This window comes from Pleurodeles waltl, chromosome 2_2 (assembly GCF_031143425.1).
Source record: "Pleurodeles waltl isolate 20211129_DDA chromosome 2_2, aPleWal1.hap1.20221129, whole genome shotgun sequence".
NCBI lineage: Eukaryota > Metazoa > Chordata > Amphibia > Caudata > Salamandridae > Pleurodeles > Pleurodeles waltl.
In genome coordinates, this window is record NC_090439.1 from 754703835 (window position 1) to 754721605 (window position 17771).

Consider the following 17771-nt stretch of genomic DNA (forward strand, 5'->3'; position numbering starts at 1 on the left):
CTAGAACCATGATTCAAGTTCTCATTATAATAGAAGTTACAAATGTAATATCCAGTTTAATGGTCAAGTTGGATTTTTAGCTCTATTTTAGAAATTACACTTTTAGAAACTTCTCATTCCTCTTTCTAAGGCAAATGTGCTTTTCTACCAGTGTCCAGTGTCACTATACTAATAATGACTCTCTGATGGTATAATGTGTATTGCTCCCAGACATCTGATAAAAGGCTTGGGTGTGGAGAGATGTTTTTCTTCCTTGAGAAGGATGACTTGGGTGGTTGTGCCTGCCCCTTACTAAGCTTCAAATGGTGCCCACCATGTCAATGGAAGTTATAGCTCACACCCTGGGCTCCCTCTATTTGTCTTCCTAGTCAACTTGGATCCAAACCTAGAGGGAGGAGAGATCTGCCCCAGAACTGGTTTGGGATCACCACAAGGGAAGGTTTGCCCATTCTCATAGCCATACCTCTGGGTGGGTACAGGGAGCTCTGACCAGGGAGCATTGGTTCTGCCATACTAGAATGGCACTGTGGGATAGTTTACAGTAAAATACATAGGAAGTGCTGGAAACGTGAGTAGGGCTACCCCCCTGAACTTTTACCCATTGGTTAGAGGAACAGCCAAGGGTTTCTCCCACTCACAGGCTGCCACTGTGCATAATAGTGGCATCCCCATTAATCCTCTCAAAAAACTTCTGAATGTGTGAAGATCAGAATAAGGACTGCCCTGCTGTCTGAATCCTGAAAGAAAACTGACCATGCTTGCCCTTAACCCAGCACACCATAAGTGACTCCAAGGTTCAGTTGGCTGGCCTCCTGTTTTAGCTACAAGACCATAACAAGCTTCCACTGACCTCTCTCCCTACAGTTGCCCAGCTGACCAGTCATAACTGGGCCTGCTCTGGACCCTGCTGCTGGCCTGTGTGAAGTGAGTCCTAAACATCAAGAAGTGCCTCCAAGGTCCTGACTTCGTGGTTGATGTTTTAGTGTACTCATGCTTGCATTACAAGAGCTGACACACCTTGCTAACATTCTGTTGGGGGAACTGATGGAGACCCTAGTGTCAACTGAATCCATCAAATCACCAGTTGGCCTCTGCTTGTGGTTTGCCCCACTGAAGAAAATCTGACATTGAGAAAAGTTTCTAAGTTCATCCTTAGAAGGCTTAACCAAGACAGAATTCGATTGACGTTGAGACCTTGCCGGGCTGGACTTCGCCAGCCAGGACCTATCCCATCATCGTCTATGACTGAACCGTGACCCCATGTTTCTGCAACCCGCTGTCATCGAGTCCAGCTTCAGATCCCCCTTGCTGCTTTCGCTGCCTATGACTCGTTGATCACCACTTTTTCTCCATAAAAGTTTCTAAGTCAGAAGTCCGAGATGAAGAGGGTGAACCTGGTTCCTGTATTTAACCCATGCCACACCATGACTGGCCTCAACTTTTGACTTTGACCCAGTCTAGCATGATGGTTGGTGCTATTTTTAATCCAGACTTTAAAAATGCAAACCTTTGATTCTACTTATTGGACTTTTGTTGTTTTATGTCGTTTTATTTATTAAAATGTACTCTATCTTTTCAAATTGGTTTGGGGTTTTTCTTGTGTTGGGTTTTCACATTATTAGTGTTTGAGTACTACATACACATTGCCTCTAAGTTAAACCTGGCTGCTTCTGTCCCAAGCTACTGGAGGGTTAGCACAAGTTTACTTAGTGAAATTTGTAGTTTATTCAGACAAGGATTGTGAGTATTATTTGAGGTTGGTTCTTGGCCCGTCAACTAATACTTTAATTTCTTACAGGTAGCACTTGTAGTATATGTCTGAGCGTATAGCTATCGCAGTGAGTGCACAGGATATGGTTTTATATAAATTAAAAGAAAAACCTAAAGGTGAACAATGCAAATTTAATTTTTTAATTTTTTATTTTAATAAGAAGCTTGATTGCCAAAGGTATGTGCATTTCCTCTTAGCAGGGTATATTAAATTAATAAGCATCAAGCTAAAAAAAATATTATGAGGCAACCGAAGCTCATCTTTATCTGTCATCTGATTACTTTGCTGTTTGTATCCTGGTTCTTTCTCCGGGAAGGGTGAATATTGGTTTATAATGAAGCACAAACCGACCGATGCCTCTTGGAATATTCTGCTTTTGCCTATTTTGCTTATGACATGTTTTAGAGTGTTTTCAGTGGCTTATTTGTGTCTTTAGCCACATTGTCGTTGCATGGACTTGTTACATACAGCACCTCACACGTCTGAAGGCCACCTTATGCATCACACTACGCTAAATTCTAGTACACATTTGTCAGGGCTAATATCAGGACTGTGATGTCCCTCTTGTTCCCCAAACCAGCAGATCTGCTGCAATTCTGATAACGTTTGCTATCTTTCTGTCAGAAAATCACCTATGATTCTGGTTAGAATGATGTGACTATGTGATGACTAAGTTTACGGTTTAAAATGTCAAGATGCGTCTATTAGACAGTTTTGTATGTAGACAACATAAGAAAAACATGGTGCTTGCAATAAATTTTTTAGACGATTCTTACTCCAAAAACTGATCTCTGAAGCTGACGTTTTTGGAGTGAGCATTTAAGATAAAAACATGTTTCGGTTTTCTTTTTTTCTTCAGGAAATATCATTCTGCTAACTCCTTTACTGTTTCAAGAGTATCAGGTCAGTGTCTGTTTTAATGTTAAAGTGTGTTGTAGGTAGAAATATGTTGAATGGCATTCACTGTATTGTACTGTAGTTGCATGTGTATATTATTTCCTACCATGACGAAGCACTGAAGCACTTTGCTGAGAGGTAGTGGGAGTATTATGGAACTGTGAGTATGATTTATGGCCTATGTGGTTAGTTTCGGTGCTGTACCTGAGAACCAGAGTTGTGATTTTACCTTGCTTTTGTTGCTGCTCTTATGCACGAGCTTGAAGTGAGGAAAGTGTAAGATAGAATGCATGCATGATAAGAGATGCTGCCATGCAGGCGAACTTTATCACGCCGTTTGTCGTGCAAGTAGTCATGCATTTAGCCATGCAAGGTGTCATGCAAGAAGTCCTACAAGTAGTCATGAAAGCCATTACCTAGTATATGATATTATAATCTTGGAATACTGATATAGCTCTGCTGCTGTCTGACCCAATGTTTAGTACTTTTACTCTAATTATTGTTTTTCCTTTGTATAGTTCAGGCAGTCACCTGTGAAACTACAGTAGAACAGTTGTGTCCATTTCAAAAGCCAGCCTCACACTGTCCGAGGTAATATTTTGAATTTCATAATCTATCACATATTTCTAATGGTAATATTTGTATTTTAGCTGTACCGTTTACCATTAAGTCATTAAAGAATGTTAAATTTGCAATCTTTACAAGCCTTGCTATGTTTGCAGTCTCTGTACAGACAAGAGAGCATTGAAACTAAAGTAATATGTACTAACAGAGGGCTTCCAGCCTGTCCCTTGCCCATAGTTTGCTGGCTTTGTCTATTTCTATTTAATGCTCCTGATACAATGGTTTTTCTCCTCATTCATGTGCTTGTTCTGCCCCTGGAACATTTAGGCTCTCATTACGAATCTGGCGGTGGTGTTCTGACCGCCACCAAAGCGGTGTTCTGACCACATTGGCGGCAATCAGACCACCACATTATGACTGTGGCTGTTCGGCCACAGTCGGAACGCCAGCACTACCAGTTTTCCTCCACTGGAGGGACTGGTGGTGCTGGCAGTCCAAATCTGCCAGTGCAGCACTGCATGAAACGTTTCCCTGGTGGTTGCACTGCCACGTAAAATCTGGTGGAGACGGGGTGCAGGGGGCCCCATGGGGGCCCCTACACTGCCCATGCACTTGGCATGTGCAGTGCTGGGGTCCCCATGGACAGCACCATTATGCTTTTCACTGTCTGCTTAACAGACAGTGAAAAGCACGAAGGGTGCTGTTGCACCCTATGCACCGCACCATTGCCACAGGCTCGATTACGAGCCTGCGTCAATGTTGTGGGCTGTTTTGCACTTGGCCAGAGAGCGGAAACTCTGTTTCCACCCACTGACCCAGCGGGAAACTCGTAACAGGGGGCCATGGAAAGGTCACCGCACTGGAGGTGACCTGACTGCAGGAGTTTGGCAGAAAGCCTTTTCTGCCCAAAGAACTCGTAGTGAGGGCCTTAGTCTGCACCCTGCCTAGTTACTGGTTTAGTCCATCTTTCCACTGCTGATGCTATAGAATTATTTTTCTCATTGTAGCTTTCTGTGTCCTTTCAGTTTTAGCATTCAATGGGAGTGCATGTCCTGCTCTTTTCTCTCTTTATTTATCCACCCACTCATCCCCAGTCATTTTCCTTATAACTGCCTCCATACCCCTCTTTCCTTCCGCCCGTCACTCTGCCTCCTCTGCAATTCTTAAGGCAGAGAGCAGTGCTGCTGCCTAGTGTCTCTCTCTACACCGTCCTTAAGCTTCCTCTTCCATCTTTTCTGCTGCCACTGTTGATTTGCAAATGACTGTAGTGTTGCATTTTGTGCATTGACAAACCCAAATGAGACAGGTGGCTGTCTTAAAATGCTATTTTGTATATTTCCAAACCGCTCCTAGGTTGAATGAATGCACAACAAGGCAGCCATCTTGGAATGGCATAAAAATATAATTTGTAGTTGTAGTAACAGCTTCTTGAGCTACAGTGAGGAAGTACGGAGTTGGATTACATGTAACAACCCAGGCCTGGTGTCCCACAGATCAACCAGCTCTGACTCTCTGACAACACCACACAAACTATTGATGTACTAAAATTGAACCTAATAAGGTTCCCATGTTTCATGAAGGTACAACACATATACTTTCTAAAAGCAAAATAATTCTTTGTGAAGGAATTGTAACCTCAAAGATGAAACAAAGATAAAAAGAACAGAACCTTGAAGGGCTTCAATAGAAAGGTTTTTTTTTGTTGGAAAAATAGATAAACAGAACCCCTCATTGTTTCTAAGTTCCACAAAAGTATGGATAAGGAACCTACTTCGCATTTGTGTATTAAAGGTACAAATTAAATGATAGTAGGTAACACCACACATAGGCCCTCATTCTGACCTTGGCGGGCGGCGGAGGCCGCCCGCCAAAGTCCCGCCGTCAGGTTACCGTTCCGCGGTCGAAAGACCGCGGCGGTAATTCTGACTTTCCCGCTGGGCTGGCGGGCGGTCGCCTTCAGACCGCCAGCCAGCCCAGCGGGAAAGAGGCTTCCACGATGAAGCCGGCTCGGAATCGAGCCGGCGGAGTGGAAGCTGTGCGACGGGTGCAGTTGCACCCGTCGCGTATTTCACTGTCTGCGCAGCAGACAGTGAAATACATGTAGGGGCCCTCTTACGGGGGCCCCTGCAATGCCCATGCCAGTGGCATGGGCACTGCAGGGGCCCCCAGGGGCCCCGCGACCCCCCCTACCGCCATCCGGATCCCGGCGGTCCGACCGCCGGGATCTGGATGGCGGTAGGGGGGGTCGGAATCCCTGCGGCGGTGCAGCAAGCTGCGCCGCCGCGGAGGATTCAATGGGGCGGCGGTACACTGGCGGGACCCCGCCAGTGGTGCCGGTCCGACCGCGGCTTTACCGCCGCGGTCGGAATCCCCATTGGAGCACCGCCGGCCTGTCGGCGGTGCTCCCGCGGTCCTCCGCCCTGGCGGTCAAAGACCGCCAGGGTCAGAATGACCACCACAGTCTTCTCACCTTGGAGGAGTCCTCCTCTCTCTCCTTCAATCAGTTCTTGAGGGAGTAGTGTGGTTAATGTTCATTCCCATAACCACCATGCCTTTAACCACCTGCACTGCTCATGTCCCTCAGATCCCCACTTAGTTCACTGTCACTCATCAAAATTACTCTACCACAACTATTAACTTACCAGCTACTCTTCTTCAATTACATTTTTGACCATTCTCTAACATTAACTAACACTCTTTCATAGCTGGTACTTTATATGGACTGTTAGCTTTTGAAAGACCAATACCTACATGGCTTGGGTTAAGCCTAACCCAGTCAACTTTATGGAATTGTTGCATTTATCTTTATCACATCTATTTTCTTTCTGCAGTCATTTCAACCACTTTTTTCCAGCTTCCTGATCTTTGTTTCATGTTCTGTTCTCCTTCCCTTACCAGGAAAATGGTGAATATCCTGTGTCTTTAGTTGTAACAGTGCATTAGGCCTACACAATAGCTGCCACTTGACCAACATATTTGCATGTTCACACATTTCATTCAGTTGAGGGTCATAAACAACTGCCCTGCAAAGCATCACTACATACCTCTCCAAAAACTCCTTGTTTTCTTTTAATCAACTGTGTTCCATTATCAGTCACAATGGTTGTGGTTACATATTCCGACATGAACACACTTTGTAACATTTTGATTGCACCAGACACAGGTATTTCTCTCATAAACTACACCCCTAGCCACTTTTTGTGTACATTCAACAGTAATGCTAAAACATTCTGTAATTCTAACAAACAAATTAGTGGGCTGATGAAATTTAGGCAAACCTTCTTCTAAGGAGCTTTAACGTCCCCAGTGTGCTGAAATTCGCATTCTCCTACCTTTAATTTATTTCCCCCCATCCTTACATATCTTGCACTTTTTACCAATTCTATGACTTGCCTCTTTAGGTCTGACCACCAGAGCTGCTTTTTTAAACATTTCATCAATAAAATGTGTCCCAAGTGACCCTTATGAGCCTTATGAGCTAGTCCAGTTAGCCTTTTTTTCACCTTGGGTTACAAACATGCTGTCTCATGCTTACTGTCTCACTGACAATTCATCTACAACCTTAAAAACAGCATCTCACCGACCTACCTACAACTCTCTCTCTTGCAACCCTTCCTGACATGTAATAGTCTATACACCCTATCTACCAACATTCACTCTTACCTTGATACTGCACTGCTGTATCCCTCCAAAACATTCTTGCATGCTCACTTCCTCAGCTTCATATTTATCATTGACTTCTTCCTTCCATACCCCTAATCTGGAAAGCAATATGCCTAATATTCCAACCTGGTATGTATATTAGGAACTGGCAAAATATTCCATTCCGCCATTGGAATTGGTGGAATTGTGGCCACTCCGCATTTCTCTTTAATGCTGAGTTCCAGACAAATTCTGCCAATCACTGCATGGTGGAATTTTTCTCCTGCAAGGCTTGAAAATATGTGAGCGAGTGTGAGCGAGATTTGGCATTTCCTAGTACTAATTTCTAGTTTGGGCGGCTGCTGTCATGGGCAAGTGGTCGCAGTCAGACAAACACCGAGACATGTCAATGGGTTCTATGACTCCTTCATGAACCATTTCTTTTAACATGGTTTTCACTTTATCCCTGATCACCTCTGGTATTTTCCTTTCCCTCTGTCTAATTGATATCACTCACTCCTTCAACTTTTTTTTTCACATTGCCTTTCAATTCATCTGATTTTCCTTCAAACACAGATCTCACATCCCTTAAAATCTCTCCAACAATGAGGTCATCTGTTACCATGACTTGACTGGGAAGACATGTATGTTTTTCTTTTAATGTTTCTTTACATAAAGGTTACATCTGCCCACATGTATGCAATAACCTCTACTGAACATCCTTCATACCCACTGAGATTTATGTCCTTGGCTTCTTAAGTGGTATTTGGCCATAAACTTTTAAATAGATCTTACAGAATGATATTATCCATAGAGTCTGAGCCTAACAATTGAGTTACATTCTTTATTAGTCATAAAAGGTGCCTTCGGTGTACTTTTCCTGCCTTTTTCTTCCTCCGAGCCTCCCACACTTAACACATTCTGTATTTCTTCCACTTTATTGGCCACTGATGCAACATTGTTCTTGCCACCCTCACTGCACATTCTATCAAAATATCCTTAGCACTACATTTCCTGAACTTTCTGTTGCTGGCATAACAACTTTTAGAACTGTTGCCATAGTTGCTTCCACATCTACTGCAAACTCTGGGGTTATCCTTTCCCCAAATATTGGTTGGTTTGTAGCTGCTTCTGCCTGCATTAGATCAGTTTACATATGTAGATGTTTATCTTTATACTGTGCTTATTTCAGCAGACCATTTTCCTATTTCAGGCACTTCTCTGTTTTTCTTTTCTTCCTTCTCCCTTATGCATGTATAAGATGAATCAACAATTTTCACAATGGTGATTGAATCTTTCAGTACTGGAGACCTTGCAGTTCATACTTTTTCTTTCAATTCCTTAATTGCGCAGTATACTCTTATTTGGCCTCTTAACAACTCTTCTTGCATTTCTCGAAATTGGCATATAATTGCTAACTCTCTCAAACGAGCTACACATTCCTATACTGTTTCATAGGACTTGTGTGGTTGGACATACAATTTATCAGGAGTAAGCCAATATTGATAGACTTTGCATATCTGGTTTCCAACTTTGACTTAGTTTAGTTTAGATTTAAATCAAATGGTAGTATGTCAGAATATATTTGACAAAAATATGGTTTGACACAAATTTTGGCCCTCATTACAACATTGGCGGGCGGCAACTGGCGCCCGCCAAGTTGTAACCGCTGTGCGGTCGCCAATGCGGCCGCACTCCCATAGTGGCCATTACGACATCCCCGCTGGGCCGGTGGGTGGAGCGGGGATGTCGGCCGCAACATGGGAGGCAGCTCCAAATGGAGCCGGCGGTGTTGCGGCAGTGCGACGGGTGCAGTTGCACCTGTCGCGCTTTTAACTGTCTGCTGTGCAGACAGTGGAAAGCTGTGTGGGGCTGTGCCAGGGGGCTTTGCGACTCCCCTTTTTGCCAGCCTTTCCATGGCGGTTCATACCGCCATGAAAAGGCTGTCGGGAAGTGGACTCGTAATCCCCTGGGCAGCGCTGCCCTGGAGGATTAAATCTGCCAGGACCAATGTGGCGGAAAACCACCGGGACCAACGTGGCGGAAAACCGCCGGGACCAACGTGGTGGAAAACCGCAGCGCTTCCGCCGCGGTCTTCATATGCAACCGCCAAAACAGCCCTGGTGGTCTTTGACCGCCAGGGTTGCAATGACGGCCTTTGTGTCTTAAATATTGTTTTCAAATATACCTTCCGAATGGATAGACATTGTGTATTATTAACTCCAATGAGGCTATATTCAGGAAACAATGTTATTGTCAAACACTATCTATTAAATGATATTCCGGTATCATATCAAATTTGTTATCATTTAGGTGGTGAACAGTAACACCTTTTATATACATTATCTAAAAAAGGCAAAAATTCCCAGTGTTAAGTTGCTTTTATCATTATTATTAAAAACATTTGAAACATAGAACATGTTTTATTGAAAATGCTCAATAAGCAGTTTATGGTTCTGTTTATCAATGGCCATTAGATCATTTGTCAAATAATCTAATTGTTAAATAACACTAATGTACCTGAGAAGAACCAGGTAGAGTACGTGTTCACCTTTCTAATGCCTTGTGCATTAAGCTGTACATTTTGTTGACCCCCCTTGCAATGTAACAGTGTATCATTACTGATTTTGTGCACCAAAAGTGATACAACTCCTGTCTAAAACGTTTTTATTTTTTTGCTTGTTTATATTCTTAGGATTTACTGTCCACGGAATTGTATGCAGGCAAATCCACATTATGCCCGTGTAATTGGAAGTAGAATTTATAGTGATGTAAGTATACACCTTAGTGATAAACTCATGCTCTCCTTTATTTTTAAGGAACAAACTGGTTAGGGTGGTCTTCTAGAAACATCTGACGACAATAGAATCAGTTTATTTTCCAACCCCTTTTTGACACAGATATTAGTACTTTTGGCAATATGTCCTTTTTGCACATCTTTGTTTATCTTTAAATGATATGACCCACCTTTGAGACCTGACCTGATGTACCATTGAGTCTTTTATTAAAGGTGATCTTAAGGGATCTTAGGGACCTTTGGGACCTATTCACAAAGGTATTCTCGACCTAAGTGTAAGTTGACCTCATTTATGTCTGCCACCATTTCTCAAATGGATTTCCTGAAAGGCGTGATTTACCTTCCTGGTAGGGAAAAATGCACCTGGCACAGGTTTCAAGGTTTACTTTTGGGAGAGTTTGAGACTAGAAGGAAATGTAAAAATATTATGTAAACACTGACTGTATTTTTATTTCTTTTTGCTGATAAGGTCTCTAGTGTGGGCCCAGCTCCTTAATTGCACACTATATCAAGTGTTTAAAGTCTTCTCGTTCATTGCTTGTGATATCTGCTTAATTTCGAGGGCCATAGAGTCTCAGGCATCGTGGCACTATGATAAGCAGGCATGGTTCGAAACAAACCTACTATCTGTTAGAAATGGAGTCTTTGGTTGGCAGTCAGGTTACCCCCTGTCTAAGCAAGGACCCTCACTCTAGTCAGGGTAAAGGAGAATCACCCTCAGCTAACCCCCGCTCACCTCCTTGGTAGCTTGGCACGAGCAGGCAGGCTTAACTTCAGAGTGCTAGGTGAAAAGTATTTGTACCAACACACACAGTAACTTAATGAAAACACCACAAAATGACACAACACAGGTTTAGAAAATTAGAAAATATTTATCTAAACAAAACAAGACCAAAACGACAAAAATTCAACATAGACAAGTCAAGTTATTAATTAAAAAGCAAAAAGAGTCTTAAATCCTTGAGAAAACAGGTAAAACAATGTTAGCATTGAAAAGTACCTGGGTAGCGCCAAAATAACATACACGGGTGAGTGTGCATCGAAAAAGGTAAGTAGTGCTTCAATTTCTCACCTGCAAGTGAGCTCGTGCCGGTCGAGCTGGCATGCGTTGTTTTTCCTCCCCACAGGGGAACGATGCGTCGATCCAGACAACATTCGGGTCCAGGCAGGTGTTGCATTGTTTTTCCGCATCCAGGAAGGTTTGCATCAAAAAACCTGCCTCACGGTCTCAGCAAAACCGCGTAATGTGGGTTGTAACGTTATCAGCCTCTGTCAGCGGGTGTGAGCACCGTTCTTCCAGCTCTGTGTGTCGATTTTCCAGGCGCAATGCCGGTAGAAAGCCGATTTCTGCTGCGAAGCCGGTGGCACGTAGTTTTCCAGCCGCGTCTCGGAAGGTGCGTCTAATTTTTCCCCGCACGGCGGTCTGTGCGTGGATTTTCAGTCTTGTTCTGCCAGCTTCTCTTTTTGGGGTCCCAGGAACCGGATGGGAACCACTTGACAGGGTAGGAGTCTTAGCAGAGGCTACAAGTGCTGGCAGAGCAAAGTCTTTGACAGGAGGCAAGCTCCACTTCAAGCCCTTGGAGATTTCTTCACAATAAGGAAGGCAACACAAAGTCCTCTAGCACAGGCAGAAGCAGCAACTGCAGGGTGGCTCCACAAAGCACAGCCTCAGGCACGGCAGCACTTCTCAGCTCTTCAACTCTTCTCCAGGCAGAGGTTCTTCTTGATGTCCAGAAGTGATCTAAAGTCTGTGGTTTTGGGTGCCCTTCTTATACACATTTTGCCCTTTGAAGTAGGCTTACTTCAAAGGAAAGACTCTCTTGATTGTGAAATCCTGCCTTGCCCAGGCCAGGCCCCAGACACACACCAGGGTGTTGGAGACTGCATTGTGTGAGGGCAGGCACAGCCCTTTCAGGTGCGAGTGACCACTCCTCCTCTCCCTCCTAGCACAGATGGCTCATCAGGAAATGCAGACTACACCCCAGCTCCCTTTGTGTCACTGTCTAGTGAGAGGTGCAACCAGCCCAACTGTCAAACTGACCCAGACAGGGAAATCCACAAACAGGCAGTGTCGCAGAAATGGTTTAAGCAAGAAAATGCTCACTTTCTAAAAGTGGCATTTTCAAACACACAATCTTAAAATCAACTTTACTAAAAGATGTATTTTTAAATTGTGAGCTCAGAGACCCCAAACTCCACATGTCTATCCGCTCCCAAATGGAATCATATTTAAAGGTAGCTCCCATGTTAACCTATGAGAGGGACAGGCCTTGCAACAGTGAAAAACTAATTTAGAAATATTTCACTGGCAGGACATATAAAGCACATTACTATATGTCCTGCCTTAACCATACACTGCACCCTACCCTTGGGGCTACCCAGGGCCTACCTTAGGGGTGCCTTACATGTAAGAAAAGGGAAGGTTTAGCCTGGCAAGTGGGTACACTTGCCAAGTCAAATTTAGAGTTAAATACTGCACACACAGACACTGCAGAGGCAGGTCTGAGACATGATTACAGGGCTACTCATGTGGGTGGCACAACCAGTGCTGCAGGCCCACTAGTAGCATTTGATCTACAGGCCCTGGGCACCTCTAGTGCACTTTACTAGTAAATCAAATATGCCAGTCATGGATAAACCAATTAACCATACAATTTACACAGAGAGCAAATGCACGTTAGCACTGGTTAGCAGTGGTAAAGTGCTCAGAGTTCAAAAGCCAACAGCAACAGGTCAGAAAAAATAGGAGGCATGAGGCAAAAAGATAGGGGATGACCCTGCATAAGCAAAAAAGTCCAACACTATCTTTTTAGTACGAGAGAAATAACTCACAAATGAAAACGTTATTGCCAATATCTGTTTCTTGTAACAGCTATCATTGGTGTTTTTGACACCAAAAATCAATGTATCCCATTTGTCTACATAGGCAAAATTTGATTACAGAGTAATTTTGCTATGGCAACTAGGATTAACTGCTGTTTAAAGAAAAGAAGAAACACAACCCACCTTGTCAATTTGTAATATGTTGCATATCTGCATGTGAAATTGGACAGTAGTAGTGAGCATACCACATCCCCCTGAATTGACCACACTGCTTCAATATGCCTTGACCTGCCAAACTTCAGAGCTCCCATCTCTACTTGATTACTAGTAGCTGGAGAGATGCCTTTTTAACCTTCACCACTCTTAATACATGTATAGATGCACTAGCACCTACATCTGAAGTACCTGACTGACCAAGTATAGCAACACACCATGAATACTTCATACGTGGCCAGAAAAAAACAGAAGTAAACATAATTTGTTTAGCCTTAGTGCAGCAAGTCTACTTTATGTGCATGGTCAAGCCAGATTTGTCACCTTTTTCTGTAATTTTTTTTTGCTGCTCTTAGATCTCTGTGCACTGTTAGCCATGTTAAACAGGAGTAAAGTGGTGGTGCTCCCCTTTTAAACATGGTTGAGTTGCCTTATAACTGATTGTTGTATCTAACTTCCCTACAGGTCCCTAGCAGATGGAGTAGAAAATGCACAGAGGGGCTTTAGCTTAAATGGCACCTGTGGACTGCAGCACCTACTGTGCCATCCAGGGGCAGTGCAAAACATGGCTTCAGGCCAGCTGTTTGTAGCCTGATTGCAGCAGCTTAAAACATGTTGTCAAACCTGTAAAGAAAATATCATTTTTTGACAAACGGGAAGCTCTGTTTTTAAATATTAATACTTCATCCCTAAGTATACATGTTGTTACCCACAAGGTAGGGTGCCTGATATTGAATATTAATGAGGTGTGAAAACAGCTCCCAGATCAGAAACAATGGCCTGGGTGCGGGGTTGTGTTTTTCTTCTGCTTTTAGGAAGACCAGTTAGGGTGGACATGGGAATTCTGTTAACTTGAAAGTAAATCAAGATGAAACTTGGGGAATGCAAACCTTTGTTCCCCCCAGGCATGCTGGCTCTAAACTTAGTCAGAGGGAAGCTACTTCCTCAATGAGTTTTGAGAAACTACAAAAGAGGGGGCTACTCATTTCCCTAGACACATCTCTGGGTAGGCACCAAGGCTCTGGACGAAGGAGAAAGGGTTTCCTCATAGAGGGTTTTAGCAGTAAAGTGAGCTCAGATTGTTTGCATTAGGGCAAAGAGGAACTGCTGAAAAGGTGGATAGGGTTGCCCTTGGGAACCTTTTGCCCATTGGTGAGGGTGGAGCACGCATTCATCCCTTCCCACTAGTTAGTGCCAAACATAAATGTGCCACACCATGAAACCCTCCTCAGAACACTTTATAAACCAGCTACACAAAATTGGAAGAGGACTGAATCCTGCTTGCTGTAACCTGAGAGGAGTTATGAAAGACTGTGCCTGACCTTCCTGTATCCAGGACAAAGATGTGGACTCCAAGGGTCAGTGATCAGTATTCCTGTGTGACTACAGGGACCCAACAAGCTGAAGAGGCACTTTTTCCTGGATGACCAGTCACAACTGGACCTACACAGGACCCTGCACACTGTCTTTGCTGAACCAAGCCCCTGAAGAGCCCCCCTAAAGCCTTAGGTAAAAAGACGATGAAAGAGGGGCTAACCACTACATCATTCTTGGGCTTTGAAAAATTCTGACTTCCATCTGCTAGAGGACTGAGACAAACCACCAAAGCCAATACAGTGAAGGTGTGACTTCTTTAGGCTGAGGAACAGGTTCACCCCACCTGGAGCTTCTCCAGAGTACCACATCTGTTTCAGGGGAAGCTGTGGTGGGAAGTTATCTGACCCCATGAACCCTCTTTGGATACTCCTTTCTGCTGCCTTGTCTCAATTGATGTATCTGACCTCAGGATCCTTTGTGGCTGGCCTCAGTCTACCACAACCATACACTATCATTGGCGCTTCATGCCTTTTGGCACTATTATCCCTTATAACTTTAGAAACTCATATCTCTGGTTCCCCATATTGGATTTTTATTTTTTTAAGTGTAATTTTATCTATTAATTTTTACTCTAGGCTTCTAATTTGGTTTTGGATGTTTATTGTTGGTTGGTGTTCTATATTTATTATTGTTTAGGTCCAGCATAAATACTTTTGACATTGCTCTAAGTTAAGCCTGTCTGATCGGAGCCATGGCTACCAGTGAGGTGAAGCTCAGGTTACATGAGTTAGTAACCTTTGAAGTTCACCCGGACATGGTAGTGTTATTATTCCTTGAAACGGCCAACTGTCCATCCCAAATAATTATCGAGTTTCTTACATGTAGCTGGAAAGGATGTGCAAATGTTGTTTGTTATTCCAACATAAATTGTAAACGACTAGTACCAAGACATTGATATAGCTTTGGAGGCATGGAATAGTCTGAATTGTCAGACTTGTAAGAGTATAATGGTTGGTAGTTTTGTTGGTATTATCATTGGCAGTGCTGTCAGGGGCAATGGGTGGTTAAAAGCTGCAGTGAACTCTCGATGAGGAACTGGCACTTATTATACTACAAATTAACCTTGCTGCCACTCTTTTCTCATCATGCCCATTAATATAAAACGTAAGTCGGGACACCCGCAGGCAGGACAATAGCAGACTGCAGACTACGATGTGAAAACAGAAAACGGCAGCAAGCCTTGTCCATCTATGCACCTAGGTTCTGAACAACATCCCAGTATCCTTTGGGACCACCCTAGAGCTGCTTCAGTTTGGGAAGGAGTTCAATGCTGACTTCTTTAAGGAACACCATATCAAATTGCAACAGTCCATAAACAAGCAACCTCTCCGATCACGCGTTGACTTTCTGCTTCACTTTCACTGTGTACAGAGCTGCGCTGCATTTTAGATAGGCTTGTGCTATATAAATAGCCCATACATACATTCATACATACATACATTAATAAAGTTGGAGAGGAAGATTGTCTATTCAGAGACGCAATAACAGCTCATAGAACAAAAGAAAAGAGATACAGCCTGGTAATGTTTAAGAAAAAACACATGCACAACAGCGTATTGAATCTTTGAAGTACATTAAATTAAAATCCTTTCCACCATAGCGAGTTGACATCAGTGGAATGAAGCATTTGATTTATAACTTTTTGACGATCAGTCACATCATATTTTTAACTTGTTACAGTGATCCGCTGTGTTTTAGGCATACTGTGCCTTTTAAATGAAACTATTTTCTCTGACACAATCAAGAATATCACAGGCACCATTCGGAATCTTCTGTACTGTTATTTAAAGAAATATGAGATCAGTTGAAATCTTTCTCAGGCGTTGTCAGTAAAACCAAAATGTAAAAGCAATGTGCTTTTGTGGGAACGCGTTTTTGTTTCCTGGAAATTCATTCCCACAGCTGGCTGTGATTGTTGGCATGTGGACTCTGTCCCAGGACACAAAAATACATTTGTTTCTTTTAAATGAAATACTTGTAATGCTCTGTTTTATTTAGATTGCGCCAATACTGTAAATTGTAGCAGCCACCGCAGGTTTTTGAGAACCACCCCCTCCTGCAGCAGAGAATGGACTTCATTTTGCATTTTCACTAAAGTAATTCTTGTTACCAATGTTTATGAGTTCATACATTTCCCATATGAGATTCTATTTACAGCCTCTCTTTGAATATGTATGTAAAGATGCCAAGACCACAAACTAGCTGCTTAGCAGAGGGAATATGGATATTTTCGGAGCTCTGCTTCCTATAGGAATTGTACAAAATGCTCGGACTAAGCGTCACAGACCTTAAAGTGTGTCAGTATGTGTGGCACTGGGTTCCATTCAGACCATCGCAATTCAACGAGCAAAATGAAAGCTCGAGGTGGGATACATGAGTCAACTCCATGACTGAATGAGTTGGCCACATCACTTGGCGCAGCCCAGCTTCTCTCAGTTTGCTAGTTGCATGATTTTCAATTAACACTTTTCGTGGCTGCAGAGTCTGGTGCAGTGTTTCCCTGCGTTACGTTGGATGCCCATTTGCAATCATGCCCCTAGGTATGGTGCCAGTATATCAATGCCTGAAAGATGAGGAAACGATTTATTAGCTCTAGAGACTATATAGAAACAATAAGTGGCTCGCCACAATAGATGGTGAAAAGGAGCAGTGTATAAGAAAGTTCCTCAGCTCACATACCCTCAGCCCATCAGCTTTTTCATAACTGCTGCTTATTACAAATACATACATTTCATGTACCTCATCTTACTGCTGCCCTCTGTATAAGATCAATCGTTCTATATATATGAAATCACAAATGTCTATGGCCCTCTTTATGACCTTGGCGGACGGCGGTATTTTGGAGAAGAGTACTGCCAACAGGCTGGAGGTTCTCTTCCCCAAAATGTGACATTGGCGGTTTGGAATGTACCACTCCGTCCGCCAGGGCGGTACCAGCCGCCGGGCTGGAGACTTAAGTCTCCAGCCAGGCAGCCGTCACTGTCCCACCCGCGGGATTATGACCCTGCCTAACACCATGGTTTCGTGGCTCCCTTACCACCACGAAAACCATGGGGTAGGCACTATCAGTGACAGTGAATTCCTTCCCTGCCACTGATAGGGGTCTCCCCCACCCCCCTCCCCTGTGTCCTCCCCCATCCTCCCCCTCCTATTCTAGACACCCCACAACATACACGCACCATCATATACATGCATACACACACTCATACCCACATTCACCCACGCATGCATACATCCATTCACACACACATCCACACACACTGACATATATACACTCACCCACGCATTCAGACAACACAACATACATGAACACTCACAACCATGCATGCACACATGCATTCCACATGCCACACACCCGCATGCACGCACACACAAACATACACACAACACCACCTTCCCCCCTCCCCTGTCGGAGCACCCGACGTACCTTTTGTGAGGGGGTCCTCTGGCATGAGACGGGATGGGGCTCTGCTGCCAGCAGCAGCGTCCACCAGCAGAAAACCACCAGGCCGTATCATGAGTCATGATACGGTCTGCGTCAGTCTACTGGAGGTAGCCACAGCGATGGTGTTTTGGCGGCCGTCGCCACGGCGGTAGGCAGTCAATACCACCAATGTTATAATGAGGGCCTATATCTTTGAAAATCCCAAGAGTAATATTAATGCTGGCAGTAAATGTTTATATCTC

At 43.7% G+C, this 17771-nt stretch overlaps 1 protein-coding gene across 1 annotated transcript in view; it reads left to right on the forward strand.

The window, feature by feature from the left end:
* CRISPLD1 (cysteine rich secretory protein LCCL domain containing 1) overlaps positions 1-17771 on the forward strand; it is a 268634-nt gene that overhangs the window by 181058 nt on the left and 69805 nt on the right. The window contains exons 11-13 of the mRNA XM_069220372.1: positions 2631-2674; positions 3187-3259; positions 9570-9645. Coding sequence (XP_069076473.1) covers positions 2631-2674; positions 3187-3259; positions 9570-9645 — 193 coding nt within the window. The remainder of the gene's footprint in view (positions 1-2630; positions 2675-3186; positions 3260-9569; positions 9646-17771) is intronic.